At 44.0% G+C, this 20881-nt stretch overlaps 1 protein-coding gene across 3 annotated transcripts in view; it reads left to right on the top strand.

The window, feature by feature from the left end:
- Positions 1 to 20881, top strand: part of tbc1d22a (TBC1 domain family, member 22a) — a 189697-nt gene that overhangs the window by 82872 nt on the left and 85944 nt on the right. For all 3 annotated transcript variants that reach the window (XR_011979058.1, XM_072674024.1, XM_072674025.1), the window contains exon 9: positions 102 to 208. Coding sequence is in view for 2 of the 3 variants with exons in the window: in XM_072674024.1 (XP_072530125.1) it covers positions 102 to 208 (107 nt within the window). In the remaining variant the exon portion in view is untranslated. The remainder of the gene's footprint in view (positions 1 to 101; positions 209 to 20881) is intronic.

Here is a 20881-nt window from a genome sequence, read left to right as displayed (position 1 = left end):
TACTAATGTCTCTCTCTCTCTCTCTCTCTCTCTCTCTGTCTCTCTCGCGCGCGCTCTCTCTCTCTCTCTCTCTCTCCTCTTTGTTTCTTCTCCTTTCTCAGAGGAAGAGGTGGAAAATTTCGATGTTTCCAGCTTGCAGGAGGAGGTGCTGCGGAACATTGAGGCTGACAGCTTCTGGTGCATGAGCAAGCTGCTGGACGGCATTCAGGTGAATTGATTCCCCTTCACCCCGCTCGGGCCTGCGTACGCTCACAATGTGTGTGTGTGTGTGTGTGTGTGTGTGTGTGTGTGTGTGTGTGTGTGTGTGTGTGAGATTCTGTCTGCTTACAGTAGCAACACAAAGAGTCCCAGACGTGGAAGGTGTTCTCTCTCTCTACTCCCTGTCTCTCTCTCTCTCTCTCTCTCTCTCTACTCCCTGTCTCTCTCTCTCTCTCTCTCTCTCTCTCTCTACCCCCTGTCTCTCTCTCTCTCTCTCTCTCTCTCTCTCTCTACCCCCTGTCTCTCTCTCTACCCCCTGTCTCTCTCTCTCTCTCTCTCTCTCTCTACCCCCTGTCTCTCTCTCTCCCATCTCTCTCTCTCTCTCTCTCTCTCTCTCTCTCTACTCCCTGTCTCTCTCTCTCTCTCTCTCTCTCTCTCTCTCTCTACCCCCTGTCTCTCTCTCCTCTCTCTCTCTCTCTCTCTCTCTCTCTCTCTACCCCCTGTCTCTCTCTCTACCCCCTGTCTCTCTCTCTCTCTCTCTCTCTCTCTCTACTCCCTGTCTCTCTCTCTCTCTCTCTCTCTCTCTCTCTCTCTACCCCTGTCTCTCTCTCTCTCTCTCTCTCTCTCTCTCTCTCTACCCCCTGTCTCTCTCTCTACCCCCTGTCTCTCTCTCTCTCTCTCTCTCTCCCATCTCTCTCTCTCTCTCTCTCTCTCTCTCTCTCTCTCTCTCTCTCTCTCTCTCCCATCTCTCTCTCTCTACCATCTCTCTCTCTCTCTCTCTCTCTCTCTACCCCCCCCAACTCTCTCTCCAGGACCCCCCCCCCCCATTTTCTAATAGATTTAGAGGCGTGAGAACATCAGTGCTGTTAGGTTGGCATGATGTCGCGTGTGTAATACTCACTGTAGTGTATGCACTTGCACTCGTGTGTGTGTGTGTGTGTGTGTGTGTGTGTGTGTGTGTGTGTGTGTGTGTGTGTGTAGGTGGCTAGCTGCTGGGGCTAGTTGTTGGCCCATGCTCATATTTTCAGCACGGTTACCCAGAAGGCAGCAGGAGAGTCCCATGTGTCCCACTTTGAGGGTTTTGTCTGGTTGTTTTTTCCCCGTTGATGAAAGACTGTGTAATTACGCCTGGGTGTTTGAAGTGTAGGGAGAGAGGAATGGACTCTCTCTCACACACCCTCTCCTCTCCTCTCCCTCCTTCACTCTCACACACTCGCTCGCTCACACAGAGAGAGAGAGAGAGTCCAGATGACAGTCCCCCACACTTGGAGGTCATTTGTATTCTGTGAATGGCCTCTCTCGGCTGCCAGTAGATTAAAATGCACTCGGAGCCCCAGAACCTTTGTGCTGTTTTGTCTCTAATTACTGCGGTAATTTGTGTGTACAAAGCGGATCTCATAGGCGCTAATGATTTTCTCCACTCATTGTTTTCCTCACACCTTCACACACTCACCGCTAATAGCACCAAGCATTTGCTCGCAAGTTGTTAGTGTCGCCTGCTCTGTGTGTGTGGTGTGGTGTTGTGTGTGTGTGTGTGTGTGTGTGTGTGTGTGTGTCAACACCTGCACTCACGAGTGTTAAGAGTTTTTTCCAGTGTAAACTTCAGAGTTTCTGAGACGTGTTCATTATAAGTGTCTTGTTTTTTCTTCCTTGTCTGACAGCATGTAGAGGGGGGGTGTGGGGTGTGTGTGTGTAGGGGGGGGTGTTGGGGGGTGTTACGATACTGGAAAATCATTTAATACCATTTTACAATACCAAACCTGGTCTGTAACTGCACCCCAAATCACACATTTCAAACAATAGCCAACAGCAGCAAAGGACAAAAGTATTGGGACACCTGCTCATTCATTCACTGCTTCTTCTGAAATCAAGAATATTCAAAGAGTTTCTCCTGCTTCTGCAGGATGTTGGATGATGAGCACCACCCCACCTCATTATCCCCAACTCCTCAACGCATCCATCTGCTCCACAGCTCAATGCTGGGGGGCTTTATACCCCTCTACTAGTCCACACCTGGCATTATTAGGCAGCATGGTGCTTATAGAGTCATGGATGTTGATCTGCTGCAGGGAGTCCTATTCTATTGGCAGTACGCTCTACAAGGACTACACAAGCTGTGTGTCCACAAACTTTTGGACGTGTAGTGTATTTAGATTATGTAGAATAATTTGTAGTTTTAAAGAAACCGGTTAAGATCATTTAAAATGTTCAGAATCAACATGCACTAAATGGACAAAAGTATTGGGACACCTACGCATTCTACCTACAGGAGCTTTTTCGTTTCTTTTTTTCTGTTTGTGTATCTGCATGTGTCACTCAAACGTTTTGCCTGAAGCTGGGCTGATCCATTAGATATGGCAGGAGCGACTCCATCTGTATTCTCACCCCTTAGGTGAAGGAGATGAGTAATGTGTGTTAAGCAAGGCAGCTCACTACAACAGCATTATCTGAGAAGTCCGCCCCTGAGGCCAGGGCACTAGACGAAAGAGCCTGTGTGTGTGTGTGTGTGTGTGTGTGTGTGTGTGTGTGTGTGTGTGTGTGTTAGTGAGAGACTCCATTTCCGATTTGGAACATCCTGGACTTTGCTTTTGTCTTGGAGAAAAATGTGGCAAAAAATCAAATTTACCAATTTAATCCCAGCTCTAAATAAAGATTAGTAAATTAGCTACAGGCTAATGTAGCCAATGCTAATGAAGCACTATACCCCTCAGATGTGGTGTTTATGGCTTTATGGCGCAGATCGTGCTGTTCTCATCAGATCCGTTTTTTAAGTCACGTTTTTTGGATCAGCAAAAAGAAAAAGGGGAGGTGAATGTGAGACAGTAATTTTAGCTTTCAGTTTCAAATTATTTTTGTTTGCATTACTAACTTATTTTGGAATGACAAGTTTATTCGTTTGTGTAAGTGACTTATTTTGATTAGGTTGGTGTTGGTGACTTATTTTGATAAGGTTGGTGTAGGTGACTTATTTTGATTAGGTTGGTGTAAGTGACTTATTTTGATAAGGTTGGTGACTTATTTTTAAGTGACTTATTTTGATTAGGTTGGTGTAAGTGACTTATTTTGATTAGGTTGGTGTAAGTGACTTATTTTGATAAGGTTGGTGTAGGTGACTTATTTTGATAAGGTTGGTGTAGGTGACTTATTTTGATTAGGTTGGTGTAAGTGACTTATTTTGATTAGGTTGGTGTAAGTGACTTATTTTGATTAGGTTGGTGTAAGTGACTTATTTTGATTAGGTTGGTGTAAGTGACTTATTTTGATAAGGTTGGTGTTGGTGACTTATTTTGATAAGGTTTGTGTAAGTGACTTATTTTGATAAGGTTGGTGACTTATTTTGATAAGGTTGGTGTAGGTGACTTATTTTGATGAGGTTGGTGTTGGTGACTTATTTTGATAAGGTTGGTGTAGGTGACTTATTTTGATAAGGTTGGTGTAGGTGACTTATTTTGATAAGGTTGGTGACTTATTTTGATAAGGTTGGTGTAAGTGACTTATTTTGATAAGGTTGGTGTAAGTGACTTATTTTGATAAGGTTGGTGACTTATTTTGATAAGGTTGGTGTAAGTGACTTATTTTGATAAGGTTGGTGTAAGTGACTTATTTTGATGAGGTTGGTGTAAGTGACTTATTTTGATGAGGTTGGTGTAAGTGACTTATTTTGATGAGGTTGGTGTAAGTGACTTATTTTGATTAGGTTGGTGTAAGTGACTTATTTTGATTAGGTTGGTGTAAGTGACTTATTTTGATAAGGTTGGTGTTGGTGACTTATTTTGATAAGGTTTGTGTAAGTGACTTATTTTGATAAGGTTGGTGACTTATTTTGATAAGGTTGGTGTAGGTGACTTATTTTGATGAGGTTGGTGTTGGTGACTTATTTTGATAAGGTTGGTGTAGGTGACTTATTTTGATAAGGTTGGTGTAGGTGACTTATTTTGATAAGGTTGGTGACTTATTTTGATAAGGTTGGTGTAAGTGACTTATTTTGATAAGGTTGGTGTAAGTGACTTATTTTGATAAGGTTGGTGACTTATTTTGATAAGGTTGGTGTAAGTGACTTATTTTGATAAGGTTGGTGTAAGTGACTTATTTTGATGAGGTTGGTGTAAGTGACTTATTTTGATGAGGTTGGTGTAAGTGACTTATTTTGATGAGGTTGGTGTAAGTGACTTATTTTGATTAGGTTGGTGTAAGTGACTTATTTTGATTAGGTTGGTGTAAGTGACTTATTTTGATAAGGTTGGTGTTGGTGACTTATTTTGATAAGGTTTGTGTAAGTGACTTATTTTGATAAGGTTGGTGACTTATTTTGATAAGGTTGGTGTAGGTGACTTATTTTGATGAGGTTGGTGTTGGTGACTTATTTTGATAAGGTTGGTGTAGGTGACTTATTTTGATAAGGTTGGTGTAGGTGACTTATTTTGATAAGGTTGGTGACTTATTTTGATAAGGTTGGTGTAAGTGACTTATTTTGATAAGGTTGGTGTAAGTGACTTATTTTGATAAGGTTGGTGTAAGTGACTTATTTTGATAAGGTTGGTGACTTATTTTGATAAGGTTGGTGTAAGTGACTTATTTTGATAAGGTTGGTGTAAGTGACTTATTTTGATGAGGTTGGTGTAAGTGACTTATTTTGATGAGGTTGGTGTAAGTGACTTATTTTGATGAGGTTGGTGTAAGTGACTTATTTTGATGAGGTTGGTGTAAGTGACTTATTTTGATAAGGTTGGTGTAAGTGACTTATTTTGATAAGGTTGGTGTAAGTGACTTATTTTGATAAGGTTGGTGACTTATTTTGATAAGGTTGGTGTAAGTGACTTATTTTGATAAGGTTGGTGTAAGTGACTTATTTTGATAAGGTTGGTGTAAGTGACTTATTTTGATAAGGTTGGTGACTTATTTTGATAAGGTTGGTGTAAGTGACTTATTTTGATGAGGTTGGTGTAAGTGACTTATTTTGATGAGGTTGGTGTAAGTGACTTATTTTGATAAGGTTGGTGTAAGTGACTTATTTTGATGAGGTTGGTGTAAGTGACTTATTTTGATGAGGTTGGTGTAAGTGACTTATTTTGATGAGGTTGGTGTAAGTGACTTATTTTGATGAGGTTGGTGTAAGTGACTTATTTTGATAAGGTTGGTGACTTATTTTGATTAGGTTGGTGTTGGTGACTTATTTTGATGAGGTTGGTGTAAGTGACTTATTTTGATAAGGTTGGTGTAGGTGACTTATTTTGATAAGGTTGGTGTAGGTGACTTATTTTGATAAGGTTGGTGTAGGTGACTTATTTTGATAAGGTTGGTGTAGGTGACTTATTTTGATAAGGTTGGTGTAAGTGACTTATTTTGATAAGGTTGGTGTTGGTGTCTTATTTTGATAAGGTTGGTGACTTATTTTGATTAGGTTGGTGTTGGTGACTTATTTTGATGAGGTTGGTGTAAGTGACTTATTTTGATGAGGTTGGTGTAAGTGACTTATTTTGATGAGGTTGGTGTAAGTGACTTATTTTGATGAGGTTGGTGTAAGTGACTTATTTTGACACTGTCTGTTTGTTCGTTTGTATTAGTGACTTTTATTTTGAATAATACAGGTTTTTTACCCTGATTTTGGCCCTGATTCTCAGTCTGGTCCTGAGTCCTTGCTGGTTGGCTCTGGTCTGCAGATTGTTCGCCTCTCCGGGTCGTCGGTTGGAGCAGAGCATGGGGTAGTGTGTGAGGGGCGTGGACTCAGATTTCTGGCTTCCATTTTAATTGGCGTTTCCTAGGTAACTCAGGGCAATGCGTGTTTTGGGGGCGTGGCCCAGCAGCAGCCGGATGGTCCCTAGTGGTTTAGTGTGGGATGGACGGTTTTTCGTTTCGTCATGTAGTTCACCCAAAGCTTTAGCAGACCAGGGTATCAAACCCACAACCTTCTGATGAGTACTAACCGTGCTCTGACCACCCAGCCAGCTGAGAGTCAACCGCTTCTTCACGTGCCTTTTTCTACTGTACTGTCTAAATATGCCCTCCCTCACCTTACTGTAGCACTGATCCTCTCAGCTAAGGATTCCTGTCGGAGGTCAGTTCACATCCCGTCCACATCCCAGTCCACTCCTCAGCTAACTCCACATTCCCTACGTCACTGGACAGCTCAGCACTAACTGTCCGTTCTCTTACGGCGGTGGACAGACGGCCATGCTAGCCTGCTTCACGGGGGTGATGGGAGAAGATCCTACCCTCCCAGAGAGATCAAGGCTCTCTGGGACTTCTGGCAACAGATGGCTGTGGCATCACTAGGGATCAGACTGTCCCACGTTGATGGGATGAGAGCTGCATGGCGCCCAGGTCCATATCTGCGTGTGACTCGGTCCTGCTGGTCAGGAGTCCCAGCGCTGGGATGCTGAATCACCTGACTTCAGCGCCGATTAGCCATCTGGAACAGAATACTGAAATACGCAAAGTACAAAATATCGGCTAGTCGCGGCATGAGCTTGTATCTGTATCGGGGCTGGTAACTCGGTTCCAGATATCAGAACCTCAGTAAGCCCTAAAGATACAAAGCTAAAAGCTAAGAAAACACGACTTCTCTGTCTCTCAGGGATGTGTATGTTGCCATGGTAACGTTTCACACAAATCTAATTTTAGAGGGCTGTCAGTCAGGCACGTTCATTACAATATTAAGAGAGGTGTGAGGAGAGGGATCAGGGGATTTTTGAGGAGTGTTTGTCACATTTAGTGTCACACAAAGAGTTCAGTATATCAGAATGGGCTCCTAGGGGCCACCGTCCCCAACATGATCAGAATCAGAAATGCTTTATTGATCCCAGGAGGGAAGTTGCAGTTGTTACAGTTGTTACCATTTGTGTAAGAATAAACACTCTATAAAATGATAAACACACTATAAATAAACATGCTATAAAACAAACACTATAAACACTACAAAATAGTAAACACTATTTTAAAATAAACACTTTATAAACACTGTCAAATAAACTCTATAAAACAAATGCTATAAAAACTCCATAAAATAAACACTCTGTAAAACAAATTCTATAAACACTCTAAAACAAATGCTATACACTCTGTAAAATAAACACTCTGTAAAACAAATTCTATAAACACTCTGTAAAATAAACACTGTAAAACAAATGCTATAAACACTGTAAAATAAACACTCTGTAAAACAAATGCTAAACATTCTGTAAAATAAACACTGTAAAATAAACACTCTGTAAAACAAATGCTATAAACACTAAAATAAACACTCTGTAAAACAAATGCTAAACACTCTGTAAAATAAACACTCTGTAAAACAAATGCTATAAACACTAAAATAAACACTCTGTAAAACAAATGCTATAAACACTCTGTAAAATAAACACTCTGTAAATAAACACTCTGTAAAACAAATGCTATAAACACTAAAATAAACACTCTGTAAAACAAATGCTATAAACACTCTGTAAAATAAACACTCTGTAAATAAACACTCTGTAAAACAAATGCTATAAACGCTGTAAAATAAACACTCTGTAAAATAAACACTCTGTAAAACAAATGCTATAAACGCTGTAAAATAAACACTCTGTAAAATAAACACTCTGTAAAACAAATGCTATAAACACTCTGTAAAATAAACACTGTAAAACAAATGCTATAAACACTGTAAAATAAACACTGTAAAACAAATGCTAGAAACACTCTGTAAAATAAACACTCTGTAAAACAAATGCTATAAACACTGTAAAATAAACACTCTGTAAAATAAACACTGTAAAACAAATGCTATAAACACTCTGTAAAATAAACACTCTGTAAAATAAACACTACTAACTTTCTATAAATAAACAAAATAAACATGATCTCTGCATCTCTCCCAGCAGGCAGTTACAGGCTTTGGCAAATCGTCTCTCGTTCTCTGACCTCGCCCTCCTCTTTGCTTCGGGCCACTTTAGGAGCCCATATTACGGCCTACATTACGTACCTCTGTGTGCTGTGCTTTAGAGCAGTTCACCTCTAATAATAATGGCAGCAGATCAGCAGGAAGATCTGGGGAAGGTCTTAGTGTTGGAGAAGTCCTTTAGGAAGATCAGCGAAAGTGCTCAGCCAGTTGGGCGTGGGATATCGCGGTGGTAATTGTGTAGCAGGCAGCTCGTAATCATCAGAGTAATCACTGCAGGTCTTTTTAACTGCATTTGAAGTGTGTTCAAGACAAGAACAGAGCAATTCCTGTGAAGCCAGCCAGGGCCAGTAAGGGTCAGCAAGGATCAGCAAGGGTCAGACTAATTATAAGCTGAACTAGTTTTGCTTTGAAAACCCAGCGACTTCAGAAAGCAACAGTGAAGCAACCACAGGTCTAGGTCCTCTGCTGGCTGGTTGCAGTTGGGCTCCGCCCATCCTCATATGTTTTAGTGTCAAAACTCCGCCCATTTTCTATCTCCAGTGTCTCTAAACTCCTGCAGTTAGTCTTCTTGTGCTAATATTGGCCCTTTTTTAATTATCCCCCAGAAATCAGTTTAATTCTGCTCTATTCTAAGAAGGCGGGGCTTCACTTAGGAATAAGGTGATTGACAGACAGACTGGAAGCGACCGGTGCATGGAGGACCTGAGCTGTATTGGAACCTTTACTGGTGGAGCACTGTTCCACTTTCCGGACAGACTGGGAATCCAGGGGGAAATCCGCTCTGCTTCTGCACTGGAAGCTCAGTGAAGACGGTCTGAGACACTCAGGCTCAGTCTGGGAGAAGAGGTGGGGTTACCAAATGAGTAGGCGAGTCTGGCTCCGCCTCTAGTCTCTACTGCACAGACTTTGGTTGCAGATTTGTAGTTGATTGGTGCAGCGGGGTGAAGTACACAACAACAACAACAACAAACAAACAAACAACTTGTATTCTTTACCAAGCATTTGAGCTTTTCTACAGGCCAACCTTTTAGGAATCGCGGCTTTGAATAATGAAGATTCAGCATGAAATGATTTTGTCTCTGAGCTTGTTGGATTCATCTTGCAGTACTTGGATCACGTTCTGCCTCTCCGGTTCTGTGGGTCACGTCAACATCAGGAGGATGTTGTTTTCCGTGCCGTTCGGGGCATTTAACACGAGTTAAACAGGGATTCTAAAAACTGCTGAATAATTCAGTCATTAGGAGTGAACCCGGTGACTGAGTGGTTCGGTGTGAAACGGTGTGCTGTAGAAAAGATGTGTACAGACTGGTACTGATGAGAACCGTGTAAATACAGCAGGGAGATCCGCATTTTCAGTGTAGCTGAGCGTTAATTACAGATCAGGAGTTTGAACTGTGAAGGATAATGTAATTAGTAACAGAAAGAAAAATTTAAATAGAAAAACAAAAGTTCAATAAAATAATAATAAATAAAACAAACCAGGCTGTTAAATTAAAAAGTGATCAAAATAACTGTATTACATGAAAAAAATCTGCTAAAATAATAATAAATAATAATTAACCGTAAAAAAATAAAAACATAAAAAATAATAAAAAGCCTGTAAAAAATAAGCCATAAAAAATAAAAATAAAATAATAATAAAAATAAGCTGTAAAAAATAACAAAATTATATTGTTATTTTAAGTTTTGTTGTTTTATATAAGTTGTAAAATAATAATAAATAATAATAAGCTGTAAAAAAAAATAAAATTATATATATATATATATATATATATATATATATATATATATAGTAAAATAATAAGCCTTAAAATATATTAAATAATAATAAATAATAATAAGTAAAACTCTATTAATCTAAACCAGATTAAGAGTGTAGTAAAATTGCCTGTACAGTCAGGCTGAGTGGAGGGGTTAGAGATGACAATGTTAAAATGACCTCATCCAGGAAGATTAAAATTATGCATCTGACACAATAATAAAACCGCGGTAGTCGTAAGCACTGCACTCCAGCTCTCTTCAGCTTCTTTAGAGCGGCGTGTGTCTCAGCGAACCGCTCCGAGAGCCTTTTTACATCTTAACCATTGATTGTGTAGGAATGTTGGGAATCGCTGGAATTGGCCTTCAGGCATACTAACATTGATCCCCTGTAGTTTGTTGGAGTGCTTGTTTAGTGTAGGGCTGTGTGTTGTGGCTGTCGCCTCAGAGGCCAGGGTAATATTGAGTGATGTTAAACACATCCTCTGACAGGTGACGCTCAGTTGGTGACAGCTGGGCTCAGGGGAGGACGCCGCTCGTAATTACAGCATCTTGCCCTTCTGGCAGCCTCTGCTCTGGGTAACCAGTTAGACTCGCGCTGCCATGCAAAACACGCAGCATCGATCACTGCTCCTGCCCCTCAGTGTTAACCGGATTGATTCGTGGGATGATAGTTTGGGGTGTTTCTAGTGAGCCAGAGTGCTTTTAGTGTCTGACGTTCACCTTTTTTAAGTTTTACAGGGATGCCAAAACGATGATGTACCAACAAGCAGGCTGTCCCGCAGCGCAGCAAGTGTATCATTAGGGTTTGAGGCTCAGGCATGCTTAGAAAAGTACATCGTGACAATTTCTCACGATTACAATAAGCATTGGCCTCCCGTAATGTATACACAATATTGACAAAAGTATTGGGACGTTATTTTATTGATCAGTGAATTTAGCGTTTTTATTCAGATGCGGAGTATATTGACAAAAGTATTGAGACACCGCTCTTAGTAACTGAATTTAGCTGTTTTATTCCGTCCCCTTGCCCCTAGTCCTGCAGCCAGTCCTCTCTTCCACACATCAGTGAAAGAACGGGAGGTTCTGAAGAGCTCACTGAACTCCAGCGTGGTTCTGTATGTAATAGGAGACACCGCTGCACCACCAACAAGTCAGCTGGTGAAATCTCCTCCCTCCTAGATCTTCCTCCATCAGCTGTGAGTGGTGTTATTATTGAACAGTGGAAGAGTTTAGGAGGAACAGCTCACAGAGAGCAGCTCAGCCACCGAGTGTCTGTCAGACCACGTAAAGTTACAGAGCGGGGTCAGGGCCGAGTGCTGAGCTCAGAGCAGAGTGCAGAAAAGCCTCCAACTGACTCAGTAACTGCAGCAGAGCTCCAGACCTGCTGCTGCTGCTGGTAGAGCTTAGAGCAAAGGAGGACCAGCTCCATATTAATAATGTCTATGGGTTTAGAATGGGAAGCTTCTGACGGTGTCCCAATACTTTTGTCCAGTAATATGCTTCTGTATAGAACCACTGCCTTTGCTGAATATCTGTTTCTTTAAGCCTTTAAACAAAGGCTTAAATAGCTTGCCTGTGTTATTATAAAAAAAAAAATAAAAAAAAACACTCCCGAGTCTCTCTCTCACACACACACACACACACACACACACACACACACATTTGGTAAAATGCCCATTCTTGTTCAAATCGATGCCCAGGAGAAGCTTGTCAGCCGTTTTTGACACAACATTTGGGACCATTTGAGCTGGGTGGAGAGGTTGAGGCGAGGCTCAGCAGTACTGCTCTTAAGGAGTGAATTAGCTGCTGTCTGTTTAGGCTGCTGGCTGCACTCATTCGGATTCTGGGCGGCCAGTGTCTGTCCTCAGTCTGGGCAGAGAGAGAGAGAGATGGAGGCCGGCCCAGAAACGAGACGCTTAGGTCATGGCTGGACCTCCGCTGGAATCGCTCAAAGAACCCATAGCAACAGTATCTTGAGTTGTGTCTTCAAGATTTAGCGATAGGCTATGTCCCAATACTTTTGTCCATTATACAAAAGCATTCAGGGGTTTTATTCAGTCCAGTGGAACCACAGATGTATAAAATCAAGCCCCAAGCCATCAGCTCCTGTCTCTGCTACTATCCTGCACTCCTGAAAATAAAGGATCTCCACTTTTGGTTCCATGAAGAACCATAGAGATGTTGGAGGAACCTTTACATCTTTTTTTTTTTTTATGGAACCAAATGTGGTTCTTCTATGCCATGGCATGTCACTCTAAGCCAAATGCTATGGAGAAAATGGACTTTATTAATCTTTAAAATCAGGTGTTCAATTCAGATACACAGTATATTGACAAAAGTATTGGGACACCTCTTAATCACTGAATTCAGGGATGTTATTCAGTCCAGTGGCAGCTGTCTCTACTACTGCCCTGCACTCATATATAAATAAAGGATCTTCAAATGATTTGATGAGTGATGCGATAGAAGAACAATGGTGTGTTTTTGTTTGTTTGTTTGTTTGTTTGTTTGTTTTAATAAATGGAACCAAATGTGGTTCATCTGTGGCAGCGTTTGAAGAACCCATTGAGGCAGTAGCTCTAGTTCTGAGCCCAAGATCAAAACTCCAGGCTTAGCGATATGTAAAGAACATCACAGTGGTAGCGCTGATATTACTGAGAGCACTACACAGGGCTGTATGTAGAAGAGCCAGAAAGCCATTTTATCAGCAGCAAACCCAACATTTGGGTCAAATACTCCAGCAGCAGTTCAACGAGAAGATTTAGGTGAGATGTAGTGGGTCTCAGGGCGGACTAGGATTCCCATGAGTGGGAAGCGCACCAGGCTAGACCAGTAAGAGTCTTTGAGAAATTCACATGTAGGAGCTCTGGATGACGGCGTCAGACAAATGCCGTTAGAGCCTGAGGCCCAGATATGACAATTTATCACAGTAAGGATACGTATAGTTAATATACCATATGAACAAAAGTATTTGGACACCTCTTAATCATTGAGTTTAGGTGTTTCATTCAGCCCCTTTGTCTCAGGTGTATAAAATCAGATCTGCAGAAGGTAAAAGACGTCAGAGCCGCCAGATGATTTTTCTATATATATTTTTTTTTTATTTCTCCTCATTACCTAGGTGTTGTTTTTGCTCTCCTATTCGTGCAGCTTTCATCTAATAGCAACCCAATGCTCTCACACATAGTTTTATTACTGAGATGATTGTGTATTAGTCACATGGTGTCATGGGATGGTAATGCAGCTCCTGAGATTTCCACTCGCTGTGTTCTAAGCAATTACAGCTAGAGAGAGAGAGCTGGGTGCAGTCATTCCTCCTCCTGCTGATGCTGCTGCTGCTGCATGCTTCCACTGGTGGCTCCGACTCCGGCTCCGGCTCCGGCTCCGACTCCGGCCTCATGCAAGAGTCTATAAATTGTCCCCCTGCTTTCTGCCTGGAAGGTTAATGCTTCTCCACTAGACCCCCCACCAGCTCTTCTATCAGCCGCTGGATCAGAGTGGGGTTTAGGGGCGTGAGCCGGAGGATCACAAACTAATTAAGGTCGCCGAGCAGCGCAGCCCCTTTAAAATTGTTTAGAAACCATTAGGGGGAACCGTGGCTCTCCCTGGTGTCCGCCACGCAATTAGAGCCAAGGTCAGAGCAGCCGCGGTGCACGCTCTCCCCATGCAGAGCAGAAGTGCTGCTGTGGACAGAAAGTGGCATTTACACCGGGGCAAACACTCACTTTTATTAATTTCCTAAATAAATAGGTGCCTCTCGGGGCCCTTTGTCAGTGAAATGCACCTTCAGTGATATTAATGAGCCTCTTGCTTATTTAGCCTATTTTCCCTCCCTCTCTCTCTCTCTCTCTCTCTCTCTCTCTCCCCCACTCTGCATGCTAACTAAGAGGGAAAAGAAATGAAACCATTTACCTCCTCGTGCCTCTCGGGGGTTTGTTTTAAAGGCAGAAGTGGAACATGTAAGGAAAAAGTGGCGTAAACACAAAAACCCCACGCCGGTCATTCATTAGCTGAAATTGCCGTCTTCTACTGCATTCCCATTAACAGCCTCGTCCCACACCGCGGCAGGTCAGCCCCATAACATTATAACCACCTGAAAGATGCAGATGACTGTGCATGGTGCCAGAGGGAAGCTCAGTACACTTCTGAACGTCTACCCCCACAGTATCCTCTCCTTTTTCGCTTTTAAGGCTGCAATAAATTGACAGAAGTATTGGGACACCTGATCACTCATTGTTTCTTCATAGCATAACATTATAACCACCTAAAAAAAAGGATGGCTCTGCATGGTGCCAGAGGGAAGCTCAGTACAGTCTTCTGAACGTCTACCCCCACAGTATCCTCTCCTTCGTTTTTAAAGCTGCAATAAATTGACAGAAGTATTGGGACACCTGATCACTCATTGTTTCTTCATAGCATAACATTATAATCGCCTGCGCCCCACTCTGCATGCTAACTAAGAGAGAAAAGAAATGAAACCATTTACCTCCTCGTGCCTCTCGGGGGTTTGTTTTAAAGGCAGAAGTGGAACATGTAAGGAAAAAGTGGCGTAAACACAAAAATCCCACGCCGATCATTCATTAGCTGAAATTGCCGTCTTCTACTGCATTCCCATTAACAGCCTCGTCCCACACCGCGGCAGGCTGCGTTTAGCCAGTGCCGTGGCCCTGTGGGCCTATAGGCAGTCTGCCTGTTTGTTTACCTCCCTCTTGCCTTCTGCAGCCGGACGTACTTCTCAGCCTCTAAACGGGCCGGACAAATGAGTCGCTCGCGGTCGCCTGATAATCCATTAAATATTTGCATGCGCTCATCGGGCCAAGATTGAACCCAAACGGAGCCCCGAGCCCTAACGATTTGATTTGGCCAATTGGTCTCCTGCTCTGTTGGAACAGTGTATTGACAGAAGTGTGAGGCCGCCGAACGCGTCGACACATGCTCAGCCAGTTGCTCGGCGGTCTATTCCTCCATCTATTACGCAGTTAGCATTGATTGGCGTTTCATCCTTGACACCGGGCCGGATGGACGCCCCCGGCGCAGACAGGCGAGCAGCCGGCCTCCAGGCCTGGGACGGGGATGGCAGGCCGCTGCAGAAACGCATCAGGAAGCGTCACGGCCGGCCAGCTCTCGGAGCTTTGGCGCCGTGCCTTGGGGTGCTTCGCGGAATACTGATGAGGCGGCCGGCCCCGCTGCCTCCGAGCTCCATCGTCATCTCGGCCAGGTATTTGGCGGGCGGAGAGGTCCCGAGCTGTCCGGCACTCGCCCAGCCCGAGCACCTTACCGTTAGACAGCAAGTGAACAGTCAGTTCTTGAAGATGAGTCTTACACCATGTTTCTTGTAGCTCGTACATTATATGACAAAAGTATTGGGACGCCTGCTCATTCCTCATTCTTCCTGAAATCGAGGAGCATTGCTGTGAGGATTTGATTGCATCCCCAACTTTTCAACTCATCATACTGAATGGAGCTCCACCACCATCATTCCAGAGATCCCCCATGCTCCACTCCCCCTCTTCTATCCCCACGCCTGGCTTCAGGCAGCATGGTGTCAATAGGTGCATGTTCATCTGCTCCTGCAGAGAGTCCTATTTAAGAAGAGGTGTCCACAAATATTTGGACATATAGTGTATCATAGGTTATATTGGCCTGTGGACTCTCTCTCTCACTCTCTCTCTCTCTCTCGCTCGCTCACTCACTCACACACTCTCCCACTTGACTGTGTGTTCGGCCAGGCTGTTGTTTGAGCTGCCGCTGGAGCAAGAGGCTGCTATTGTGTCATATTTTGGCTGCACGCTTTTGGGAGAGCTGATACTCTCGCTGTGCCTGAGTGTGTGTGTGTGTGTGTGTTCTGGCAGGCGCAGCAGTGCTACTCTTTGTTTAGGAGGATATCTCACCCCAGCAACACACACACACACACACACACACACACATACACCCACATACACACATACTCACCCCCCCACTGCCAATTATATTCAATCAGGGGGCTGTGGAGGGAGCTGGGGTTTCTGCTCGGTCCTCTATTGACAGCTGTATGCCTGTGTCACAGCTCACTGAGCCCCTCCATCACGCGTCTGATACACCAGCCTGTCTCCCATATTCTCCCTGCCAATGAAGGCTCCTCCACTTTCTTCAGCAGGATTCTGAACAGATACCTGCTCAGTGAAACCTGTAAGGATCCCACGGATTTATGGACAATGCTGGGAGATGCTCTGATGAAGCACCAGCTCTGTGAGGGGCTTCTGTTCAGTGCACTGCTCAGTTTCCTTAGCTCTTGACCAAACCTTCTGCTTAATCACTCAGGGTCAGTGGTCAGCCCCATAACATCGACCAGCCATAACATTGCAATCTTCTGAACGTCGACCCCCACTCACCGCGCCACAGTATCCTCTCCTTTTTCGTTTTTAAAGCTGCAATAAATTGACAGAAGTATTGGGACACCTGATCACTCATTATTTCTTCATAACATAACGTTATATCCACATGCGTAATGTTGTACTATATGCAGTACTGCCCATACTGACCTGATTCCAATACCATTGTGCATCCCTATTTTAAAGGACCTACATTCTGCATGTGATGTGTAGCTCCGCCCATCCATGTGTTCCAATGCTTAAACTCCGCCCCTTTTCCATCTTTAGTGTCTCCAGACTCCAGCAGTTAGTCTCCCTGTGCTAATATTGGCCCATTTTTTTTATTTTTTTTAGTCTCCCCCAGAAATCAGTTTAATTCTGCTCTAAGGCGGGGCTACACTTGAAGTGAAGTGATTGACAGACGAGTTTTTCCTGCAGCAGGACCTGCATGGCGCCCCCTCTCTGTTCAGTACATGGAGGAGCTGAGCTGTAGAGGACCTTTTACTGTTTGAGCTGTTGTCCACTTACCGGACAGACTGGGAATCCAGAGGGAAATCCGCTCTGCTTCTGCACTGGAAGCTCAGTGAAGACGGTCTGAGACACTCGGGCTCAGTCTGGGAGAAGAGTGTAGTAGTAGGCGAGTCTGACCCCGACTCTGGTTGCAGATTTGACAACATGGCTTCATTTCTGTAGGACGACAGTGGGTGGAACCCACAGCGTCCACGTTTACTACAGTCATAGGGTCAGACTGACCTAATTTAAGCGTTATCTAATTAATTAATACATTAATTAATTAACTCATGTGATTTTCTATGCAGGCATTTCTTAGTCTGCTGCAGTTCAGGCATGAAAACACCAGCATTTCTTCCACCGGCGTTCCTTCCGCATCCCCCCCTCCGCCTCCCAAGTCTCTCCCAGAACCCATTAAGATATCTGAAAGCTTTCTCGATCACTGAATCCACATAATGAATAGAGATAGAGTGTGTGTGTGTGTGTGTGTGTGTGTGTGTGTGAGCGAGAGAGATGCGTGAAAAAGCAGCATGTTGGACGGTGACTTTGAGATGTTCTGGAGATAAGCTCATGATCCTGATTCTTCACACAGTGAATAGCTGGGTTATTTCTGATAAGAGGCTTGGCTGGCAGAGTGGGGCGGATGGATGGATGCAGGGAGGGAGGGAGGGAGGATGGCTGGACTGATGGAGAGGCATCAATAGCAGCGGAGTATAAAAGCCCACTCTCCGAGCCCAGTCACACTGAGAGAGCCTCTCTTTGTGCACTCAGGTTATCAGGGTTGTCATCACAGCTCCAAATCCTGTCAGCGGCCATGTTTTTGTTTGTTCTGGCCGCATAGCTCCCTCACCTCCCCTTCCTTATCGGAGTGCTTCCTTCGTCCGGTCATTGTACTGTTTTATTCCGAGGGAAAAGTCATAGTCCTCTTCCATTGATCTGTCTTTGTCCGTGCTCTGCTTTGGACTCGAGAGAGGAATTGGCCTCTTTGTAGCTAGCGTCAAATCGAGATTAGTGAGTGGGCACGATCCACCGAAGGTGAAAGAAGCAGGGTTTGCGAGCTGTAACGTCAGCAAAAAAGGACTCTGCTCACTGCATTTCCTCTGTAGTCGCTTGACTGGATCAAAGATCAGGAGCGGGGAGGCTGGGGTGGAGGTGCTGAGAAGTTGAGTTTGGTCCTAAGCTTGGGCTCAGAACAAATCCCTGGAAAAGAAAGACACTGGGAGAGGGGAGGGGGGGGGTGAGAAAAGAGATGCCAGAGGGTAGCTCAGTACCAGCTGACATCTTCTGAACGTCTACCCCCACTCACATCACCACAGTATCCTCTCCTGTTTCGTTGTAAAGCTGCAATAAATTGACAAAAGTATTGGGACACCTGCTTATTTACTGCTTCTTCTAAAATCAAGGGTGTTAAAATGAGCTGATCCTGCTTTAGTTGAAGGAACTGTCTCTACTGTCTAATTTGTGACACCACAGCATTGCTGTGAGGATTTGATTGCATTCAGCGACGAGAGCTCCACCATCCCACTCGGTGCTGGGGGGGTTTATACCCCTCTATTAGCCCACGCCTGGCATTAGGCAGCATGGTGCTGATGGGTTCATGTTTACTATCTGCTCCAGAGAGTCCTATTCTATTGGGACTAGACAAGCTGTGTGTGCACATTAGCTGAATGGATGGACATTTGGAAAATTTGGACATATAGTGTACCCAACAGACCAGAGCTGTAGGATAAGGAAGAGGGCTTTAGAGGGTGTAAATGCAGTAGAAGGGTTTCAGTGGCTGGGATCTCGCGGCCTCTCTAGTCCGTATGTAGGAAACAGGTGACCGAGGTGCTCTGGGTGAAGATCGCGGCCCAGTTGCTGAGGAAACCTCAAGTTGTTTACGGCTGTGCGGGATCAGCGTGCCGTAGCAGCAGTACTTTATTACTGCAGACGAGCTTTAATAATGCAGATGTAATTACTGAGGCCTCTGGGCAGGCTTTAATGCATGCTTAAGACTGACCCCGCTCCCCTCTGCTTAACAGCTAATTGCCCAACTAGAACGCGGCCCGCGGCCGAGGAGTGAAGGGGGGGGGGTGGTTAGCAGGCTAGTAACATGCAGCACCCCAAATCTACCAATCAGTGCTATGATCAATCACGCTGCTGGGGTCATGACAAACCTCACTTAGGTGGGCTGATTAGGAATCTGTAGGTCGGCTGTGTTCTCCAGCTACAGCTACTATATGGACAAAAGTATTGGGACACCTGCTCATTTACTGCTTCTTCTGAAATCAAGGGTGTTAATAGAGCTGATCCTGCTACTTTTGTTGGAGTAACTGTCTCTGAAGAAGGCTTTAAACTAGATTTTGGAGGAGCATTGCTGTGAGGATTTGATTGCATTCAGCGATTGAGTTTTAAAGGAACTGCTTGAAAGGACAAGTTTGCAGCACGCGAAATAGGGCGGCGTGATGTCTAAGCAGTATATCCCAGGCTGATGAATGTAATTCTTATAAAAATTGTCAGTATCCGTTGTTTTGGTCTGTTTGACTGAGGCAGTATAATTATTATTATTAACTATAATAATATAATATATAATACTATAATAATTTACTGCTGCTTAGGTTGTATTTACTGCTACTTTGGCCTGTTGTATCTAAATCTATTATTATGTATAATAAAAAAACTATAATAATAGTAGTAATAATAATTAAGTAGATTACAATTGATGTATGGTGTATTTTACAGCTTTGTTTTTAAGCAAATTCACTTATTTTTTATTTTATGTTTTCGAAAAGAAATAAAATTTAAGCTCAAATAAATATAGTGCATTTATAAATGATATTTACAATATATTATATATACAAAATATTAAATTCATAAATTTGCTTTATGAATGTTGATTAGTTTGTAGATTTTAGAATTTGAAATGAATAATTAAATTAGACAGGTTATACAGGTGTTTATAATTAATTAAAGTTAATTAATTAATAAAATGTTGCCATTTAATGTAAGAATAAAACAGTTTTTGTTCATTATTATTTTTAAATGAAATAGTTAATTAAATTATAATAAATAATCCTTAAACATCCATCGAGTTGCTGTATGTAAACCGGGTTTAAGGTTTACCGTGGTAAGTGGAGCAGTTCGTATTGAGCCATTGTTGCACTAAAAGGGGGTCAGATTTACCTGGAGAGTCAGCTGAGCTTAGCTGGCAATCCTCAGGACTGCCCATGACCTCTCCGATACTCCCCGTCCCTGGCAAGAACCCCAGCCATAGAGGGAGCAGTCCAGTGTGAACCCGGGCTTTATGAGTCCTAGATCAACAACAGATGCTCCAGGAGCCCACGCTCCTTCAGACGTGACCTGGTTGTGACCAGCCCGGCTGCTGGACGCTCCCCCTACCTGCACAGTCCTTCCACGGTCTCGCTCCTGCAGAGATAGATTAGCCCGGCTTTGAGCGTTAATGTTCACTGAGCCACAAGCATCCTCCAGGGTCAGCGCTCCAGTGGAAGAGAAGGTGCAGGCCTGCGAAAGTAGGCCAGGCACGGACTCGGCCGCGGACGGCCCCATCTGTTTCGGAGCGCCGGCGCTGCACCGGGGCTCGGCGAGTCCTGTTTCGAGGTCACCGTGGAGAGGAAGCGAGGGGCCGGAGCCGGGATCACTTGTAATGGTGGGGATTCAGCTACTCGTGTATTCATCGCAGGCACCTCTGGAGCGGCAGGGCTGCACAGCTGAGCCTGAAGGACGGCTGAAATTGTTTATCGGTTAATGACTTCTCTCCCCTCGCGGGGGGTTTGCCGCCTCAGCTGCTCCCAGGCCACATTAAAGCTTCCTCTCTCTCTCTGAAGCCTCATCAAAGATGGAGAGACTCACATACACAAGCTCTCACACTTCACCCTCGCTCTCGTACACACTCGCTATCTGCCCTTGCGAGTGGCGAGGAACGGAGCCGCGGGGGCCGCCTCTTTGTCCGAGGCCGGAGCTCCGGCACCTGTTGCAGTCGCTGAGGGATGCTGAGGGATGCCGCCGGGCGCGGCGCGGAAGTTAATCTTCCTGAGTGCATCTTTAGGTCTTTGCCAAACTGTCCCAGCTAGACCGATTTCACCTACGTCAGGACTGCTGTAAAGGAGCCACTTATGCTTAATCAAATGACGAACGATTTGATTAGCTCCACTAAAGGAGATTGGAATTAGTCTGATATCAGATT

This window comes from Salminus brasiliensis, chromosome 2 (assembly GCF_030463535.1).
Source record: "Salminus brasiliensis chromosome 2, fSalBra1.hap2, whole genome shotgun sequence".
In the NCBI taxonomy this organism is placed as follows: Eukaryota; Metazoa; Chordata; class Actinopteri; order Characiformes; family Bryconidae; genus Salminus; species Salminus brasiliensis.
Note: the sequence above shows the minus strand (reverse complement) of the source record. Positions and strands in the feature narration are given on the sequence as shown.